The 20,465-nt window shown below is 42.1% G+C and overlaps 1 protein-coding gene across 1 annotated transcript in view; it reads left to right on the top strand.

Moving 5' to 3' along the window:
• CPO (carboxypeptidase O) overlaps positions 1–6,174 on the top strand; it is a 30,634-nt gene extending 24,460 nt beyond the window's left edge. The window contains exons 8-9 of the mRNA XM_007966017.3: positions 4,873–4,957; positions 5,789–6,174. Of these exons, the coding sequence (XP_007964208.3) occupies positions 4,873–4,957; positions 5,789–6,051 (348 nt within the window). The 3' untranslated portion in view covers positions 6,052–6,174. The remainder of the gene's footprint in view (positions 1–4,872; positions 4,958–5,788) is intronic.
• The last annotated feature ends 14,291 nt before the right edge of the window (positions 6,175–20,465 follow it).

Here is a 20,465-nt window from a genome sequence, read left to right on the forward strand (position 1 = left end):
GGGAGGCTGAGGCAGGAGAATGGTGTGAACCCAGGAGGCCGAGCTTGCAGGGAGCCGAGATCTGGCCACTGCACTCCGGCCTGGGCGACAGAGCCAGATTCCACCTCAAAAAAAAAAAAAAAAAAAAAGACTCTGCTTTCAATTTTTGTGGATTCATATCCAACATGTAATTGCTGGATCACATGGCAATGCTATTTTTAATTTTGGGGGGAACCACCATACTGTTTTTTATAGAGGCTGCTCCATTTGATATTCCCACCAACAGTACATAAGGGTTTCTCCACATTCTTGCCAACACTTGTTATTTTCTGTTTATCATTTTATTTTTTTAAAAAACATGCTCCTCTTTATATGCAAATGCTGAGAAGGAGTGGGGCTAAGCTTGCTCTGTTCTTAATATCGCAGAGGCCTGATGACCTCTTGGTTAGGTTACACCTCTTGCACATCTCCCTCTGGAGCACAACCCAGAAGACACAAGGCCTGAACACTAAAAGAAAAACTACTATAGACCTATGTTGGAGGGAGCCCTTCTCCCAACAGTCAAAAATATCCAACAATACTCAAGTACCTTTCTTGCAATTATTCTTTCTTTTCTTGGTCCAGGAACACTTGTACTGTATCATCATTTTGTAACACGTGGAAATAACTAACATCTGCCTAGATCTTTACAATTTACGAGAGATTTATAGCCATTATCTCCTTTGACCCTCATGATAATATATTACATTCACTTTGGAGTATAGAAATTGAAACTCTGAGTTAACTTTATCTTCAGAACTCTATAAATAGAAAGTGGTGGGGCCCAGGCTGGAACTCATGTCTTTAGACTCCAGAGGACACATTCATCATCCCACTACCTCACACTGCCTCTCTCTGCTCAGAAAGTGTGTGCAACTTCTAGGAGTCTATCAGCTAGATTCCCAGTCAACTATGCACTATTTCCTTCTCATTTGTGAGAAATGGAAGTTCTATTTCTTCAATAAAGAAGTATACAGAAGCAGATATTTCAGTCAAGAAGCCCAGAATGCTCCCTTTTTCCCAGTTTTGGGGATATTAGTTGTAGATTCCTACTTTCTGCTTAAAGGGATCTGTGACAAACACAAATGAATCTCCAAAGACAGGTAATTAGAGATGTTTGATGGAAAGGGGTCTTCCACCAACAGAAAAAGGAGGCTAGTATATTCCAGTATTTTTCTTGGGTACTTCATTCTCTAATTGGTTCAGGAAAACAGATACTATGTGACCATTTTTCAAAGTTTGTATTCAAAGGTTAGAGGGTCTTGTACTGCTGATTGGCTGTCTGGTTAGAGCCCTGTACTGGGGCCAGAGGCTAAAAGGAGCAAGACAGCAGGAGGGACCTAAGGCAATGGCACCACCACTGCTGGACAGTAACTCTGAGAAGGGAATAACTAGCAACTTCATAGCACTATATACAGAAAACAGTAAAAAATTGAGAAAGATGGCTTCAATTCTGTGTCTTACAGTCTCAGGTGCTGAAGAGTTCACATAAACAGTCATCTCCAAGCCTTTTCAATAAAAAGACTGTGAATATTTTACTACCACGTGTCTACCTTATTGAAGCTACTTAGCAGTGTTTTTAGGTTCTTGGGGGCAAGCTTTGATAGAGTGCACAAAGACACAGAATCAAGCCAACTGCTCCAAGGAGATTTCCATTTCTAGCACTATTTACAAGCAACAGAGACTAGTAATTAATCTTTATTATTTACAAAACCAAAAGTTTATAGAAATCATGGTAAATATTATACTACGTGATAGACAGCTTGGCAATCACTATGTAGGAGAAACATAACTATATATAGACTCTTTCTAAACTGCTCTGGAAATTAGAAGAGCTATAAGAATTCTAATGTTTTACATGCTTACATTCTTTCCATTTGAATTCTCTTCGTATCAGCCTCTGTACTCCATCCCAAGCTCTGTTGCCGCCACCCCCACCAGGCCAGGGCTTTATTCAACCATTCTGTGGGCCTGCCTCCGAATATATGCTTACAGGAAATTCTCTGGGCCCAGAGAAGGAGTTGTTAAGCAGGCCAGAGGTTTTTAGAAATGTATATTATGTACTATTGGCAAATGAGTTTTTATTATTTTTATTAGGAAGTACCTGTAAGCTGAGGAAAAAAGGGCAGCAAAGAAATTGTCTCTATCATAGCCTTGCAATGTAGTGTCAGAAGGAGAGAGAAGTACAATCAGGAGTTCCACCTCCAGAGACGGAAGTTGAATTCAGAAGTCTAGGGGATTTCCATTTTATCTTCTCAGAAAGGCCCAAATAGCTAAGCTGAGGATCACAACTGAATGCCTCTCATATCTATCTCTTACTCCTCTCCGCTTCTCCATAGTAATTCCTCATGGAATTATTAAAATAGAACTCAAAAGTTCTTTTATCAACAAAGAAGGGTAAACTGGAAAGACTATTTCCTACCCCACAGCCAGGATTTGAGGAAAGGGAATGATGTCGGATAAAATAAATGATGGCTGGCAATGAGAAAAAAAAATTTGTTGTCGAGGGTGAGCTGCAGGAAAGAGAAAAAAAAAGCAAGAAACCATTTGGTTGGCAAGTATAGTCTGGGTCTGATGCATATATCTCAAATGAAAGGTAAGGCCTCACATGGACCAGTTAGTATGGTGTTCCATTAAAACACACACACATACACACACACATACACACACACACACACAAAAAAAACACATGGGAATTAAAAATAATTAAAAGCAATTCGTATCTCTGCTAGAGACTCTTAAAGAACTTCAGAAGGGAATGTGGTTGGTAAATCACAATGCTTTTCCCAGGCCCCTTCTCTCAACTTCATTACATACAGCAGCTACCCTGAATCCTGCCCACCCCTCACTCTCATTTCCTTACCAGAATTTCTCTCTCCAGCAGACCGTTCTTGGACCTCCTCCCAGTGTAAATGATTAAACCAGCTTTTTTAGCCTCTCCTACCCATTATCTCAATTCTGGATAACACAAACCCAGGAACTGAGGCAGACTCAGAATCCCTTTTTAGGAAGTGAGGGAGAAGGTGAATGGCCAAAATGGCATTCTTAGTGAGTGGAGAGAGAGCAAGTGACTTGCAAGTATGTCTGACAGAGTGTTTTTTCTCTGATCTTAGTCATACACAGAAAGCCTCAAGTGCCTAAGAACACTGCCCACAACCGTCCAGTATGATCCCCCCAACATCCTTATTGCCTTTTTGCCAACAGAAATGTTGTTCCTTTTGAATTTCGCTGGGCCAGTTTCCTCTCTAGACAAGCACTACTCTGCAACATCTCAGGATTCAGCTGGACAATACAGAGCTGGGAGAAAGAGAATCTAAAATGAGACCTGTCCCTAGTCAGGTATCCAGGGAGCTGGTGCACCTGGAGTGCAGTCAGTCAGCCCTGAGGGGTAAAGCTATGGTGGATCACAGTACAGGCAGGGAGGGAGACTGTCACGGGAAGCAGTGGGATATTCCATCTGACGGGTAGAACACATATGTCTAGGCTGGGGAATACCTAGAGGGTCTGTCGGCAAACCTAGAAGAGATGCATCAGAAGGTCAGTAAGCCCAGCCAGTAGACTTGGGCCTCACTAACGTGACTCTGATCTCAGGAAAGGGGCTGCAGAGGTGAAGTGGTGGTAGGTGTGGGGACAGGTATGACTTCCAGCTCTGAAATGCTATGAGAGATAAACACTATAAGGAAAACAAAGAGGGGAGTCAGAGAGAGATATGAAGAAAGGGCTATGGGGGTTCAAAGTGGGAAGAGATAGAATCCAGTTGTAGGGATCAGTAAGGCCTCTTGGAGAAGTTGGCATTTGAAAAAGTCCTTTGAGGCTGGGCAGAATTTCAATAGCAGAGATAAGAGGTAGGGATTCCATGTGGAGGAAACATCCTGAGGAAAGATAGAGGCTGAGGAATATGGGGCAAGGCTGAGGAATGGTAGGAAAACGAGTTTTTGACTATCATCTGGAGGGATGACAAAATGTGGTGTTGGGAAGGTGGGGTAGAGTCATATTGAAGAGGATCTCAAAAACTAGGCTGAGAAGTTTGTACTTAATTCAGTGAGCAACCAGGAGCTCTTGAAGACTTTTCCACAGGATCATGATCATAGCTGTATGCTACAAAATTTCATCTAGAAGCCAGGTGGGAGAACTTGAAAGAAGGATTGGTGAGAGGAATGGAAATTTATTAGAAGATGCCACAGACAGCCAGGCGCGATGGCTCACGCCTGTAATCCCAGCACTTTGGGAGGCCGAGGCTGGTGGATCATGAGGTCAGGAGTTCAAGACTAGCCTGGACAAGATGGTAAAACCCTGTCTCTACTAAAAAACCACAAAAATTAGCTGGGTGCGGTGGCAGGCACTTGTAATCCCGGCTACTTGGGAGGCTGAGGCAGGAGAATCGCTTGAACCCGGGTGGAAGAGGTTGCAGTGAGCCAAGATTGTGCCACTGTACTCCAGCCTGGGCGACAGAATGAGACTCCGTCTCAAAAAAAAAAAAAAAAAAAAAGATGCCACAGACCATTTCAGAGGTAGAGTCTGACATAGAATGATGACACTGGAAATGCAACTTGGCAACTGTTTTAGAGATGGAATATCAGAGATGTCTGCAGAATTCTACATGTGTGTTTGGTAGAGCATGCAAGCCCAGAAATATGAAAGTCAGAGCAGCCTTATTAGCGGGATAGATGGTGAAAACGGATTTGAGCGTGTTGAATCTGAGGTACCAGCAGGCTACCTAGATGTAGACGTCCAATGGGAAGTTGGAAAGGTGGCCTAAAACTCTGGAGATGAATCTGGACAAAACACCAAACGCTTGGATTGTTGGATTTATTTTAAACACCAGATATCTGTCTCTGCATTTCCCACCTACAGATTCAAGTTGGACAGAAGGCAGCAAATGCATTGAAAGCAAAGTATGGAACCAATTATAGAGTTGGATCGAGTGCAGATATTTTATGTAAGTATCTTTTTTTGCCTCTTCAATAGTATCTAAGGCACAAAAGAAGTCAGTGGACTTTGGGTGGCGAGATAGGCGGGAGAGGAACAGAAGAGTTCCTGGGATCAACAGGGAGTTGTACAAATCAAAATGACCAAGGATAAAAGGGAGTCTGTACAAATCCAGAATTATACTCCCTAGGGATAAGGTATGAACTAAAAGAAAAAGAATTAATGCGCTGGCTCAGACCAGAACTTCCCCTGGCTTCAGTTAAAAAGAGCTGGCAAGCTAGAAGGCACAGGAGTTAACAGGAAGGACATTGTCCACTGACCTTTGGTCAGTCAATTCAGTTCCCAGAGGACCCATCAAGCTAAGAAAGCCCTGGAGAAAAATATCTAAAGACAAGAATTTAGTTGAAAGGAGAGTGCGCTGTTTCTCCCAACCCCAACCTCCACCTTCTCCACCCTCCATAAGCCCCCCTCTAAATACTTGTATAATATTTTTCTTGTGGGTCATTTTGTTTCTGTTCCTTTCTTTATATGACTCAGTTCACTCTTGCCAGGCAATATTAGGTTGCCAAGTCAGTGACTCAGCTGAGAAACTTTAGCCAAACCTCCCCATGTGCCAGACACAATGTCAGGTATGATGGGGGACAGAGACACTAAATAAGATGTGGTTCCCGCCCTGCAGAGGCTTACAACCAAGGAGAAAGAGAAGACAGCTATTCCTGAGACTCTGATCTAAAACAGCTTCTTTATTTTGCTAAGTGAACCTTTAGTTCCTGAAATGGCTATAGAAATCTGTTCTTTCAAAGTACGACTTCTACCTCTGCCTTCATGTTTTCACCTGTAGATGCTTCATCAGGGTCTTCAAGAGACTGGGCCCGAGACATTGGGATTCCCTTCTCATATACATTTGAGCTGAGGGACAGTGGAACATACGGGTTTGTTCTGCCAGAAGCTCAGATCCAGCCCACTTGTGAGGAGACCATGGAGGCTGTGCTGTCGGTCCTGGATGATGTATATGCGAAACATTGGGACTCGGACAGTGCTGGAAGGGTGACATCTGCCACTGTGCTGCTGGGTCTGCTGGTGTCCTGCATGTCTCTTCTCTAAGTGCATCCTGCCCAGGCCTGCTCAACCCCAGTGGCTTGGGTATGGCTGGAGGAACAGTGTGCTGTGGTTGTAGAGAAACCAAATCATTTAACTAAAAATACTTCCTATTTCAATAAGGAAAAATCGTGTCTGCGTTTTAATATTTGTTTTTCTGTGAGTTGAGCTTTATTCCTTTATACGAGGAATTAGTTAGGTATTAGTTAGGAATTAGGTATTAGTTAGTACAATAATGCTACAAACCAAACCTCTCTAAAACCAAGTGGTGCAAATCTACAGGTCATGATGCAGTGATCTTGGTTGTGCTCGCTTAGGCATCCGTGGTCAGTTTCAGGGCAGCTGGTAGATCTCGGATGAACTCACTCTGGGGGTTGGCTACTGTAGGCTAGTAGAGGATAGCCTCAGCTGCAATGAGGAATGGGGTCTCTGCTCCCTGTATCTTCTCCTCCAGCACATTGGTACCATGCACTCATGGCCATGGTGAAGGAGCAAAAGCAGCAGGAGAGCAAGTCTCAATGTGCAGGCACTTTTCAAACCTCTGCTTGCATCCTATTTGCTAACATCCCATTTGCCAGAGGAAGTCACATGGCTGAGCTCTGCATCAAGGGGTGGAACAGAGCAGAAGGTGGTGAGTGAAGAATTGGGGCCATCCGTGAAATGACTCTATCTGGTGTTTATATCGTACCCTTGACCTTCACTGGCTTAGCTTCAGAGTCGGTAGCTCAGCTACAATTCGAGGCAACGCAACTAGATGGCTATTATCCTATTTAGCTTTAAATGCAGAGAAACCTGTGAGTTCCAGTGGAACCCCACTGCTCTTGAAATCTAATTAAAAGTCACATGATGAGATTCTGATAGGGCCATTTGTGTTCTACTAATTTTTGTGATTTATGATCTTAACATTCACTAAGGAAAATGAAGTAGGAATAGGTCTTCAACCCTGGTGTCTGGGAATTTTTTCTTATCTGTATTCTTCAAAAATTTTGCTTCTGCTTTTGAACCAGGTTCTTGCTTTCTTAATTTTGTGTTAATGAGTTAGTAGCAGCATTCAGAGGATAAGTAATACAATCTCTCTTGATGACTGTTGTTGGTTTTATTTACTTATTTATTCATTAAAAACATTTAAGGATCTACTAGGTGCATTTTGATAGGTTCTGGGATTACAATGGTGAACAAGATAGACGTGGGCCCTGTCTATTTGAAATTTATATTCCAGTGGGTGAGATCAGGAGTAGCAGCCATAAATAATTGGAATGGACATGCTATTTCATACCAGGTGAATCCCAGCTCTAGGGGAATACAATAAGCAAGAACACAAATAAATAAACTAAATATTGCAGTTTGTGACACATACTATGAAAGAAATGAAAAGTCAATAGAGAGGAGAGGAAGGCCCACATTGTGCGTGTACAGATATCTAGGCATTTAATTGTGCTATCTCATCTATTAAATTGTAAGTGCTGTTAAAGTAGCAGCCATGACTGTCATTTCCTATGTATCTCTATGTGACACCTTGAAATGGTGCTAAGCAGTTGTCAGGCTTCGAATAAATGCAGTTGTGACCAGCTGACAGGGCATCCTTGGGTGTTCAGTCACCCATTGCCAAATGTCCTTGTTGGTCACAGTCACAATACACTTCTTGGTTGTAACCCTTTTATTGCCTTTCTTTGTAGTCTTTATTTCTTCATGTTTTGCTAGTGTGTGGCTGATAAGGGTCAGAAAGGAAAATGTCAGAGGCAATAGGGTTTAATGAATCAGAGAACAGCTATTTACATAAAAATGCCAACTCCACAATTGTGGCATTGTCAGGAGGAAATGGTTTGGTTTCATCAATGGTCAGCCTAGAAAGGAAGAAAACCAGTGTGACCACCCAATGCTATATTCAAGAAGAAAGCAGGGGATCTGTGCTTACAGACACTGGTTATCAGTGTTCATCTAGCCTGGGTTTTAGTCTCCAAGGCTATTTTAAAAATAACTCAAACCTCTGAATACTATGGGAGCTCTGATCTACAAAGTTTAATTTATGTCTAGAGATGGAGCTCATGGGCAAATAAAGTCAGAAGAGAATAGAGAGAAACTCAGTTAATCGATCAGCTTGCCTGAAACTTCCCACATGGATTTTTCCAGATTCCAGGATGCGATCATAGTTTCCTTGAGGGGACTTCACCTGTCTCTGGGGGAATAAGGTACTGGGAAACATGACACATTTTTTACTGCTTCTGGAAGTTTTTTATTTCCTGTGGAAGGATCCTAAGAACAGGGATAGAAAGATGGTGAATGACCACACTGATCTTTCTAAGAAGGTTTTCAACTTCGTGGTGGAAAATGATATTTGTCTGGGAAAACTTCACAGCTGATGCTACTAATGCAATCTTGAGAGTATCCTGGTTGTAGTTTGGTTGGGTCTGGGATTTAATTTTATCATGCTTTAAAGCTAAGAAGTTAGCTTGTTAATACTTCATGTATGTTAGTAGAAGACTTGAAACTCCCAGTCAGAGTCAAAGGACACTATTTCCCAAAGCACATGAAGCAGCATGAGCATCAGCATATTTACAGGGATTCCTCCTTCTCCCAAGCTCCAAGAGGATGATGCAAAGAGCCCAGATGCCACGTGCACATGCAGCGAGTTGTGCAACCGAGAGAAACACTAAGCTTTGGAATTCACTGCTTTTACAGCAAGCAGTAAGAAGCTTGATCTTATCCCAGAAGAAGACATGTCCCCATCACTCAAGGTTGCTTGCTTACTGCAAATAAAACTGAGAAATGGCCCAGGTAAAAGTGGTCAGGGCCTTGCATCCTTGGCCTAGCCAGGAAGATGTGCAGGAGAAAAAGAGGCTCTAAAGGACTGTCTCCCACTAAGTTTTATGTGTCAGGTTGAATCCTATGAAATTGCTGCTTTTGTGGGTCAACAAAGTTCAAGTATTGGTGATTTTTACATGGTTCAATTTAAGTTTATCTCAGTACTAATCAAAGTACTTTTATAATGCCTCCTCTTTTATTTTTAGGAAGTTTGACTATTCTGCCTTTTCCGTTACTATTTCTGTCTTTCCACCAAACTCTATCAGTGCTTTTTCCATAACTATTCCTACAAAGGATCTAGATCTTCTTGACTTACAGGTGAATTTAGAGTTTAAAATGATGCAAAATAATAAATGCAGATGATATACAAGCTTCTAGCTCTAGGGTTTTTTTTTTTACAGCACTATCAAAGTGAGTTATATTTTTATTTTCACTATGTATGACAAAGCTCCTATTTCTCTTCCTTATGCAGTTTATCAGTCTCCTGATGTTATTAAAAATATATTCTTTATATCACCCCAGTATTATTCATATCTTATATATGTAATTTGAATCTGGTATAAATTTATTATGGCACTAAGAGAAGCCCACTGCTCAAGAACATAAAATTGCAGTACTAAATACAGAGTTTTTTAAACATCTAAAATTAATAATTATTTATTTTATGATGTGCAACAATTGAAATATTTTATGTGTATTATCTTGTGTGAAGATGTTACCAGAAAGGGGTCCCAATCCAGAATCCAAGAGAGGGTTCCTGGATCTCATGCAAGAAAGAATTTAGGGCAAGTCCACTGAGTAAAGTGAAAGTCAGTTTAAAGAATTTAGGGCAAGTCCACTGAGTAAAGTGAAAGCCAGTTTATCAAGAAGGTGAAGGAACAAAAGAATGGCTACTCTATAGACAGAGCAGCCCCAAAGGCTGCTGGTTGCCCATTTTTACGGTTATTTCTTGATGACATGCTGAACACGGGGTGGATTATTCGTGCCTCCCCTTTTTAGACCATATAGGGTAACTTCCTGATGTTGCTATGGCATTTGTAAACTGTCATGGCGCTGGTGGGAGGATAGCAGTGAGGACAACCAGTGGTCACTCTCATCACTATCTTGGTTTTGGTGGATTTTGGCCGGCTTCTTTACTGCAACCTGTTTTATCAGCAAGGTCTTTATGACCTGTATCTTGTGCCAACCTCCTATCTCATCCTGTGACTTAGAATGCCTTAACGGTCTGGGAATGCAGCCCAGTAGATCTCAGCCTTATTTGACTCAGACCCTATTCAAGATGGAGTTGCTCTGGTTCACATGCCTCTGACAATACTCATAAGAATCTTGAGTTAGATATTTTTATTTATTTGATGAAGAAACTGAGACAGACAGGTTTAGAAATACGCCCAGTCATGGGCACACGTTTGCTTGTTTGTTTGTTTGTTTGTTTGCTTGTTTGTTTTTAGAGACAGGATCTCACTCTATTGCCCCAGGCCAGAGTGCAGTAGCACAATCATAGCCCGTTGCAGCCTCAAACTCTTGGGCTCAAGTGATCCTTCATCCTCAGCCTCCTGAGTAGCTGTGACTATAGGTGCACACCACCACATGTGGCTAATTTTTTATTTTTTTGTAGAGACAGCTATGTTGCCCAGGCTGGTCTTGAACTCCTGGCCTGAAGCAATCCTACCTCAGCCTCCCAAAGTGCTGGGATTATAAGTATGAGCCACCGTACCCGGCTAGCAACACTGTTCTTAATGATTGATTAGTTGTATTGGAATAGGAATTTTCCAGTTTTAGGATGTCTGAAGTGCTCTCTAAGGGATACTGCCAGTGCTTTGCCAAAACTCCTTCAGGTAACTTCTCCTGAATCCCTCTCCATCTATGACATGTTTTTACCTCCAATGGCTCATACTTGCATGACTTTTTCCAGTGGCTACCCTCGAGCTACTGCATGTACTTTGCCTACAGCTACAGAGAGTTAGAAGTGTGTGACAGTGACACCTGTTAAAAGAAAACCCTTAGTCAAATTAAAGTCAACAGATTTTAAGTGAGCAAGGAATGATTCACGAATCAGGCAGACTCCTGAGCTAGAGCAGGCTCAGAGAGACTCTGGCACAGTCACATAATGGAAGAAGATTTATAGACAGAAAAAGGAAAGTGACATATAGAAAACCCAAAGTGAGGTACAGAAACAGTCAGATTGGTTACAGCATGGCATTTGCCTTATTTGAACACAGTTTGAACAGTTGGCCCCCTTTGATTGGCCAAAACTCTGTGATTGGCACAAGAATAGGTTACAGTCTGTTCATACCTCCATTTAGGTTCTAGTTCACTATGTACAGAGAAACCTTTAGGATGAACTTAAAATATGTAAGAAGGCAGCTTTAGGCTAAACTTGATTGAATACATCTACCACCAGAAACCCCCAGCCTCTGCTTGGAGGGTAACAGATGAGTCCAGGGGTATGAAAGCCCAGTTCTCCTGCAGTGGGAAGTGTAACTTGTTCCAGAGATACTGTGGGATAAGGTTAAAGTTACCCTCCAAAGAACTTGCCTTGAGGTTGCAACCTTGCTTGGCTTCCTCCCTTTCTTTGTCTTGCTTCCTCACTCCCTTACTAGTTTCTCTTGGGAGTACCTCCTTAATAAATCACTTATGCATGACTCCTCACATCTGGACCTGCCTGTAGGGAACCCAATGTAATTGTCAGTGTTTTGGAATTATTACCAAAACATCATAAGTTTTTAATTTCCTAAAATAACCTTTAATACAAGTATTACTATTACTCAATATTCAGAATATGCCTGGAGATTACAAATGTTGTATGAAGAGAAATATTTCTATTTTGAATATTTTCTCATTCTAGAACATGAAGACTCTTATTCCAGAAAAGACTTTTATTTCAGGATAACATGCATTTTTAGTTGAACCTCTTATTGAAGGCACAAAAAAAAAAAAAAAAAGATTAGTCTTTATGGACTTGTAAATTTTAAAGTATTTGGTGTTACGATAAGACTTTATGAGAAAATAATAGACACTTATTATAGTTTTCCACTCTACTGTAATCAAGACTGCGTAGTCTTTTCTCAGCTACTCTGAAAAAGGACTTTTATTTCTGTCTCAGGATTTATTCATTTAAAATAATTAAAAAATAAAGCTCCAAAGAACTTTAATGGTGAGTGTATTAACTCTTATCCTGCCAACATGTTCCTTTCCTACAGAGCTCTTATTATGTTTTTGCTGAGGATTTTAAAAAAAGAAAAACATTTTTGAAAGTCAGCTCCAAAATGATGCTTCCAATAAAAGATGAACAGTGTCCTTTTTATTTACATAGATGGTGCAAAAGCAACCACAGAGACACAAAGGAGGCAAAGAGTAACGTGTCTTCACACTATGAGTTTGAACCCACAAAAACCCAGTTGACTAGAGGATCTTGAGAAGGTGAAGTGTAAAGTCAGGTTAGGATCAGGTGGTTGAAGAGCCTGAATGCCAGACCAGTGTGTAAATATTCTCCCTCTAGGCTGTGGGGAGTACTAGCAGAGGTAGTAAAGGAGTAAAGAAGTAGAGGGAGTAAAAAGTAAAGATTACTCTGGAAGGATGATCTAAGGTGAAATTATTAGAGGCAAGAAGTCAGGAAAAACAGTTCGGAAAATATTATACTGGGCATGTAACCACCCAGTGGGTTCATTTTGCCCCCTGCCTAGATAGAGCTCATTTACCAAGACAGGGAAATTGCAATAGAGAAAGAGCTTAATATACGTAGAGCTGGCTAAACGGGAAATAGGAGTTTTATTATTACTCAAATCAGCCTCCCTGAAAATTTGGAGGCTAGAGTTTTTCAAAGACAGTTTGGGAGGAGGCTAGGACAGGGGGAATGCTGATTGGTTGGGCATGCAATCAAAGGGGTATGGAAAATGGCCCTCATTGTGCTGAGTCTGCTTCTGGGTGGGGGCCAGAGAAGAGTCACTAGTCCAGGTGAGGCATCATCACAAATGCAAAAGCTGGAAAAGACATCTCAAAGGGCCAATCTTAAGTTTTACAATAGAGATGATATTTACGGAAGTAATTGGGGAAGTTGAAAACCTTACAATCTTCAAAATAAACGCTGGTCTTACCATAAATCAGGCCCCTCATCCTCCTAACATGGTGGCTGTCCATTAGTTTTACAAAGGTGGTTTAGTTTGGGGAAGGGCTATTATCATTTAAACTATAAACTAAATTTTTCCCAAAGTTAGCTTGACCTATGCCCAGGAATGACCAAGGACATTTTGGAAGTTAAAGGCAAGATGGAGTTGGTTAGATGAGATCCCTTTCACTGTCATAATTTTCTCACTATTATGATTTTTGCAAAGGTGGTTTCATACACACATGAATTGAATAACAACTAAGTTGAGTTGGTGGCCACAGAAATTTCCATTATTTCCCCACAAAGGGACAGAAATCAGAGAGGTTATTCAGAAGGATTCAAGTATTATAAGATCATGAGAACTTGTCTTCAATCATCTTTGTTTCATCCCTGCCTGAGAAAGTATAATAATGCTGAAAATTGACTGATAGACCTACGGAATCCAGAAGGGAAGCAGAATGGAAAAATGAGGAGCCATGTGGTTTCAGATAGGAAATAGGGAATGCAGAATTGTCACGCTGAGGTTTCAGTTGAAATTCAGGATTAGTTTTCAATCTTACAGTCAGGTGTTGAGTCACATGCAACCTTCATTTCAATCTCATATTTCAAACTTCATTCAATATGGAAACTTGAAAAAGTCTTTAAAAAATTAAAAACTGTAATCTCCATCAGTTTCCTCTTACACATACGCTAATTCACCCTATGACATTTACTTTATAATTAGGTTTGCAAGTCTGTCACTTCAAAGGTTGACTATTTTCTCAAAGGCTGTTGCTTCAAAGATGTGTTGTGCAGGAGAATTCTTATTTCAAATAAAAATTTACCTTGAAGCATAAAATATAAGTCAGATAAAAACAGAACTGCTCTGTCTGATTTGGGAAGGCTGGGTAATGGGTCTAAAGATACTCCCCGTCGCCCAATTTCCCTGCAGACCTGAAGCACTTACTACTCAAACTGTGGTCCGTGGACCAATAGCATTAGTTTTAGATGAAAGCTTGTTCAAAATTCAAATGTTTCGACATCAGAGCTTGCGTTTAACAAAATCCCCAGGTAATTTGATGCTCTTGAAAATTTAGTTAGCACAACTTTAGAGTACAGACATCACCTGGACAGCTTGTTAAAACAGATTCTTGTCCACATCAATAGATCACTGGTAGAGCATGAGAGTCTGCATGTTTAACAAGCTCCCAGATGATGCTGATATTGCTGGTCCTCAGACTACTGCACATCAAGTGGCAAGAAGCTAGAGTAGTGATTCTCCAATGTTAGTGGGCATCAAAATCATCTGGAAGACTTGTTAAAACCTGAGCTGGTGGGTCCCATCTCCCCATGAGAATTTCTTATTCAGCAGTGGGACGGAAGGAGGGAATGTGGAGAATCTGCATATCTAACAAGTTCCCAGGCGCTGTTGATGCTGTTTCTCTGGGGAATGCACTAGAGCATTTGGCTCATAATTAGGAAAAGTTGCCACTAGGTAAGCAGAGGTATCTTGATTTAGTTTTTGAGTAAAAAGAAGTAAATACAAAATAAAGACAAAAGTCTCTGCCCTTAAGGATCTTTCAGTCTAGTTCAAAATACAGAAAAGTAAACAAACACCTCACAAAATAAGTACTCAAATGAAGACCACGTGCAGGCAACTAACTGCGAAGAGCCATTAACTCAGCCTCTGTGGGATGGGCGTGGGAGGGGGCTAGGGAAGAGTTCATTCGTTTTCTTAGAATGTGAAAGTAACTTGGAAGTAGTCTGATGGCTTAAATGATCCGCACTCTGTACAAGACAGTCTTTAATTTGAGATCCTGATAATAGCCATGGATATACCAGGTAATTATGCATTTGTAATTAAAACTAATCTCAACATCTTTTATGAGGCAGGATGGGGTAGTTGGGGAGGAGTGTTGAGAATCAGGGATTTGCAGCGGAAGCAATGGAGAAGGGGCTAAACCTGAACACGCCCTCCCTCAGAGTGAGGAAGAAGAGGCTGGAATTAAATCATAGTCAAGAAGTAACCTGGTTGTCTCTGGCTCTTTACTTCTCAGAAAGTCAACCATCTGATGTTAGCTTCTGTTCCCAAATTTATTGGTTCATCTAACTAAAAGATCTGAAGGGAGTGAAAGAATAAAAGGACCCAGGGATTCCAAAGATGTTATCAGAATTTCATGAGTTTCCATATTTTAATTTTGCATCAGACCTTTTTCTGTTGGTTTTATTAAAGCAGGCTCTTTCCATGTGGGAGCAAAATGCAACCCCTGCCCTTGTTGTCCTCCCACCCATTCCCTGCAGCTCTAGTCCTGGATCCTATGCTCTCCACAACCCTGGAAAAAAAGTGTTTCTCTTAATAGCGGTTCCAATACAATTCCCAAAGAGGGACTGAATGGGCCTCCATGAGTCAAGAAGTTGGAATATGCTGTTGTCCCAGCCAAGGTCACATGGTCACTCATAGACCAGCTTCCCAAACTACATAGATTGAGATAGGAAATAAAATCAGGCCGCTTATGTTGGAAGAAGAGTGAGTAGACACTGGTCAGTTAAAAAGCAACAACTGGCCGGGTGTGGGTGGCTCGCACCTGTAATGCCAACACTTTAGGAGGCTGAGGTTGGTGGATCACCTGAGGTCAGGAGTTCGAGACCAGACTGGCTAACATGGTGAAATCCCGTTTCTACTAAAAATACAAAAAATTAGCCGGGCGTGGTGGCACGCACCTGTAATCCCAGCTACTCAGGAGACTGAGGCAGGAGAATCGCTTGAACCGGGGAGGCAGAGGTTGCAGTGAGCTGAGATTGCACCATTGCACTCCAGCCTGGGCAACGAGAGCAAAAATCCATCTCAAGAAAAAAAAAAAAAGCGACAGCTGCCCCCATCCCAGAAAAAGCACAGGGCCTTTCTACAAGTCTCAGAGTTCACCCTAGCAGATTCTAAGTGTCATATTCTCAAAAAGAAGGTAAAACCATTTATTTCTCAGCTATGTGATGGACATACATTCAAAATTAGGTTCAGGATCCCCCAGAGCAAAGTCACAGTGCATTCTACTCACAGTGTCTACTTAATTGTAGCAGCCATGTCTCTGCCCTTACACAAAATCTTCAGGAATCTATTTTCCTGAACCATTCCCAGGATTCAGGTAAGTGAGAGACACTGTAGGGAAGTGTTAACAGCAAAAACTCTGAAGCCATATTGCCCAGGTAAAGCTCCGCCCACTCACTTCATGGCTGTGTACCTGGGGCAAGTCGCAGAACATGTTTGTGTCTCAACTGCCTCACTGATAAAATGCAGATAATAAGAGGACCTACCTTACACCGCTGTTGGGGAGATTAAGTGGGTTAATGTTTGTAAAGTGCTTTGAATGATTTTCCACGACAGAGTGACTTGTCTACCCTAGACCACCTACTCTAACCACAATGTTAGTGCTCCATAAATATTAGGAGTGAAGGCCGGGTGCGGTGGCTCATGCCTGTAATCCCAGCACTTTGGGAGGCCGAGGCGGGTGGATCACCTGAGGTCGGGAGTTCAAGACCAGCCTGACCAACATGGAGAAACCCAGTCTCTACTAAAAATACAAAAATTAGCCAGGCATGGTGTTGTGTGCCTGTAATCCCAGCTACTCGAGAGGCTGAGGCAGGAGAATCGCTTGAGCCCGGGTGGCGGAGGTTGTGGTGAGCTGAGATAGTGCCATTGCACTCCAGCCTGGGCAAAAAGAGCGAAACTCCGTCTCAAAAAAATAAATAAATAAAAATATTAGGAGTGAAGACTATTAATACTAATGATACTGTCAGAAAATGTGGTGTCTGATGCTCCTGCCACAAGGAAGGCTATGTTCCCAAATCACTTTCATTAGGGTTTCTGTCTAGGGGTAAAGACAGAGAACATGTCCAAACAGGTGCTGTGGCAGAACCCTGATTCAGCTTTGTTTTCCTGGAGCCTGGGCTGAAGCAAGGTGTTATCTGAGCTTTTCAGATGTGTGTCTCTGAAGGTCCAGGATTTTCAAACGATGAACATTTAAATCTAGTTTCAGTGTGAGACCAGGGAACAGAAGAGAAGTGGAAATATCCTTGGCCATTTCTTGTAGGTGCCCAACCCAGGGATCTGCTTATTGCAAATATTCCTGTGGCCCCTCCTTTCTCCCCATATTAACCAGGATGCCCAAAACTTGAACCCAGGCTTGCAGAGAAAGCTGGCTACAAGAGGCATTTTTAATTAAGAGCTGTTAAGATCACCTTGGCAGTGGTGATGGGGTTTCACAGACATCATTAAATGATAGAAAAAAATGTATATACATTTTTCTGGAAGAAGCATACAGACATTTTCACGTTTTAAAAATATTTTTCAACGAATCTCTAAACCCCCTTTCAAAAGATAAGAACTGCTGACTCAGAGGGATACTAGTTGAATTTAAGCAATTCAGGTAATTAATTGAAATCAATCAATTTGGTTAACGAGAATATGTTCTTATTTGCCTGATAATCATATTTTTGTTATTTTAAAGGAAAGCTGTTGATAGAGAAATCTGTTATCCCATTCTTTTTCATGATGATGAGGCTGACATGTCCCCAAATGTATTTTTGCTTTTCTAGTCAAAACCTGACAGCTAGCCTCCTCTAGTCAGCAGGGTGTGCCTCGAAGACACAACACAGTTGTGTGTGCTGGCCTTCATTTGCTGTGAGTCTAAATGGAAGCCTATAGGTGCTTTTCTGTGTCTTTGGTGTTTTCTCAAAATATCTCATTACATGTCTCTACATGCTGGTAAGGTGGAATCTCAAACAATCACCACATAGCAATAGGGCCAAATAACTCAGGGTTTCCTCCACTCCAACACTCTGCCTGTGCATGTGACTTCTGCTCCAAGTCCTTGGTCCAGTCCTTAACCCATTTATGCCTGAGGTTGCAATTTTTTGAATTTTTGCGATCAGACCTTGGCAATGACCTTGAGCAGTGGGATATAAATAACTTCCACATGCTTAGCGTTCCAATAATGGAACACTAGGCATAATGGTGTAAATAATGCTGGCAGTTCTTCCAGAGATCCCGAGGGCAGGATCCTACTGGTGCCAGGCACTCATTTATAGTAAGCAGCATCTGTTACCAGCCTCAGGAGCAGAAGGTGAGAGTAATGATCACAGATCTCTGCACCAGTGACTTCCCCAACCTAGTTACTTGTTTTTAATTAAGATTACAATGCAGCCGGGCGCGGTGGCTCACGCCTGTAATCCCAGCTCTTTGGGAGGCTGAGGCGGGCAGATCACTTGAGGTCAGGAATTGGAGACCAGCCTGGCCAACACGGTGAAACCCCGTCTCTACCAAAAATATAAAAAATTAGCCAGGTGTGGTGGTGCACTCCTGTAATCTCAGCTACTTGGGAGGCTGAAGCAGTAGAATCACTTGAACCCAGGAGGTGGAGGTTGCAATGAGCCGAGATCAAGCCACTGGACTCCACTCTGGGCGACAGAGTGAGACTCTGTCTCAAAAAAAAAAAAAAAAAAAAAAGACAATGCAACACCTTTTCATTTCCTTCAGGAATTAGTACATTCCAATTTGAAGGGGCAGGAGAAGATGGCTAGGTGTGCCCACATCTTGGGTTCTAAAGACAGAAGGCCATGAACAAGTGCTTGTTTTCTGGTTGGTGGCATTGGAGGAAGGATATAGCAGGCGCCGCACACTGAGGGTTTCCAGGAGGTGGCAGTGCGCCCTAAGGCTGAATCTTGGCTGTGCCTGCCTTGTGTATCAACCAAAGAATATTGTAATTGAGACATAACATTATAATGCATTCCAGACCACACAGCTACTCGAGTGTCACCTCAAAATGCTTCTTACTAGTTTCAAAGTCACTGTAACCAGGGTAGGGAGCTGGAAGTGAGGTAGAGGGTGGGGAGAAATGGGAGGGAGCTCTTGGAGACAAATCCAGCAGCGACACTTAGCATTGCTGTGAGTGGAGTTTCAATACCATCAGACCAGGAGATACCCTGATGCATATTTACAACTGCTCCCAGGTTCACCTCTGAAGACCAATAAAAGAAACTGAAAGACTCGTATTCTCTGCATTTTAATTCCCAGGTTTACAAGAAATATTTCATTATTCTAATTCACAGGGAAATAAAGCATCTTCCCTTTGGAAATGAAAGGTCTCCTTGTTCAGGGTGAAGAGCAAAGCACATCAGTCTCTCCCCTGAGAGGTAAGGCTGGCCCCAGATACCAGGCAGTGAGGGGAATGGCCACGTGTGGATGATGGTGGTGGGAGGAGGGAGGAGAAAAAACACTGGCTGTTGACCAGATCGTGCATGTGAAACACACATAAGAGATGTATTCACACGGAGTCCACCACAGGCGGGGCAGATTGACTCTGTAATTCCCAATACCTGACAAGGACATCTCGGGACAGACTAAGTGATGGAGGAACAAGAGGGAGGCTACGCAGGTGTCTTTCCCCTGCAACAGGCTGTTGGCTGGGGTGCTGGTTTACGCAGGCACATTGACAGAAATGAAAGAGCTCGATAAGATCAGAGCAAGGAGTGCTACAACGACTCCTTAGTATTGTCACATCATTTACTAGACACGTTTCTCGCTTGGGAGCCTGACTTTGTGTTTACACAGTTCTTATTTGTAGTTTTTTGTTTATGGCTCCTTGGACTTAGCCAGAGACCTCCATATGGATGAGAGGAGAGTAAAGTCAGCCAGGTGGATTGCTTGGGAAATCTGTGCAAACAAAAATGATGCTTAAAGAAAAAAAAGCCCAGCCTTTAAATGCCTTTGAACTCATCCAGAGTCTGTATGTGGTTTCCCTTTAATTTAGAAAACGAGTTGCTTTCTGCTTTCCTCAACACTCTTCCACTGTAACTTTGTTCTATAGTCTCCGCGAATTCTTTCTTCTGCAAAACTCTCTTTACTCAACTCTCTTACCTAATTATAAGAGTGATCCATGTTAAGAATATACAGAAGTAGTGTTTCTATGCCTTGCTGATAGCACTCAAAATATGCCTGTCTTTCCCATGGCCAAGTGATGTTTTTAAAGCTAGAAAACAAAGCAGACAAACAAACAAAACATTTACACACTAAAAAATTGGTTTTCAGCGCTGGGGTGATGTTCTTCCTATGGCCCTCTGCCAAGAGGCCAGGCCTTCCTAGCAGCGACCAGACTGCTTTCTGGACAAGGGAGAAGTGCCTATTTTGCAGAGAATGGGAAACCATTCACCAAGTGCAGAACTGGGTTATTCAATGGGGTGGTGGCAGCTCAAGAAAGCTCATCAATAATCATCAAGTGAGGGGGGCAGAGAGGGGGAGGCTGGAGAACTACTGAAGCAGGTGGGCTTTCAGCATGGGGACTCAGCAGAAGGCAGGAGTGGAATGTAGACTCCTCTGGGCAGTGCAAGACACAGAACGTTCAGATTCCCACAGAAGAGTAATGTGCAAGAGGTGAGATGCAGTACATTCCCTAGAGGCAATGAAATCATCAAGAAAACCTATAAACATTATGGTGAGGCAGCAAGGTCCTATAAACAAAATAAGTAGACATTGGATAGATCA

Source organism: Chlorocebus sabaeus, chromosome 10 (genome assembly GCF_047675955.1).
Source record: "Chlorocebus sabaeus isolate Y175 chromosome 10, mChlSab1.0.hap1, whole genome shotgun sequence".
Taxonomy (NCBI): Eukaryota; Metazoa; Chordata; class Mammalia; order Primates; family Cercopithecidae; genus Chlorocebus; species Chlorocebus sabaeus.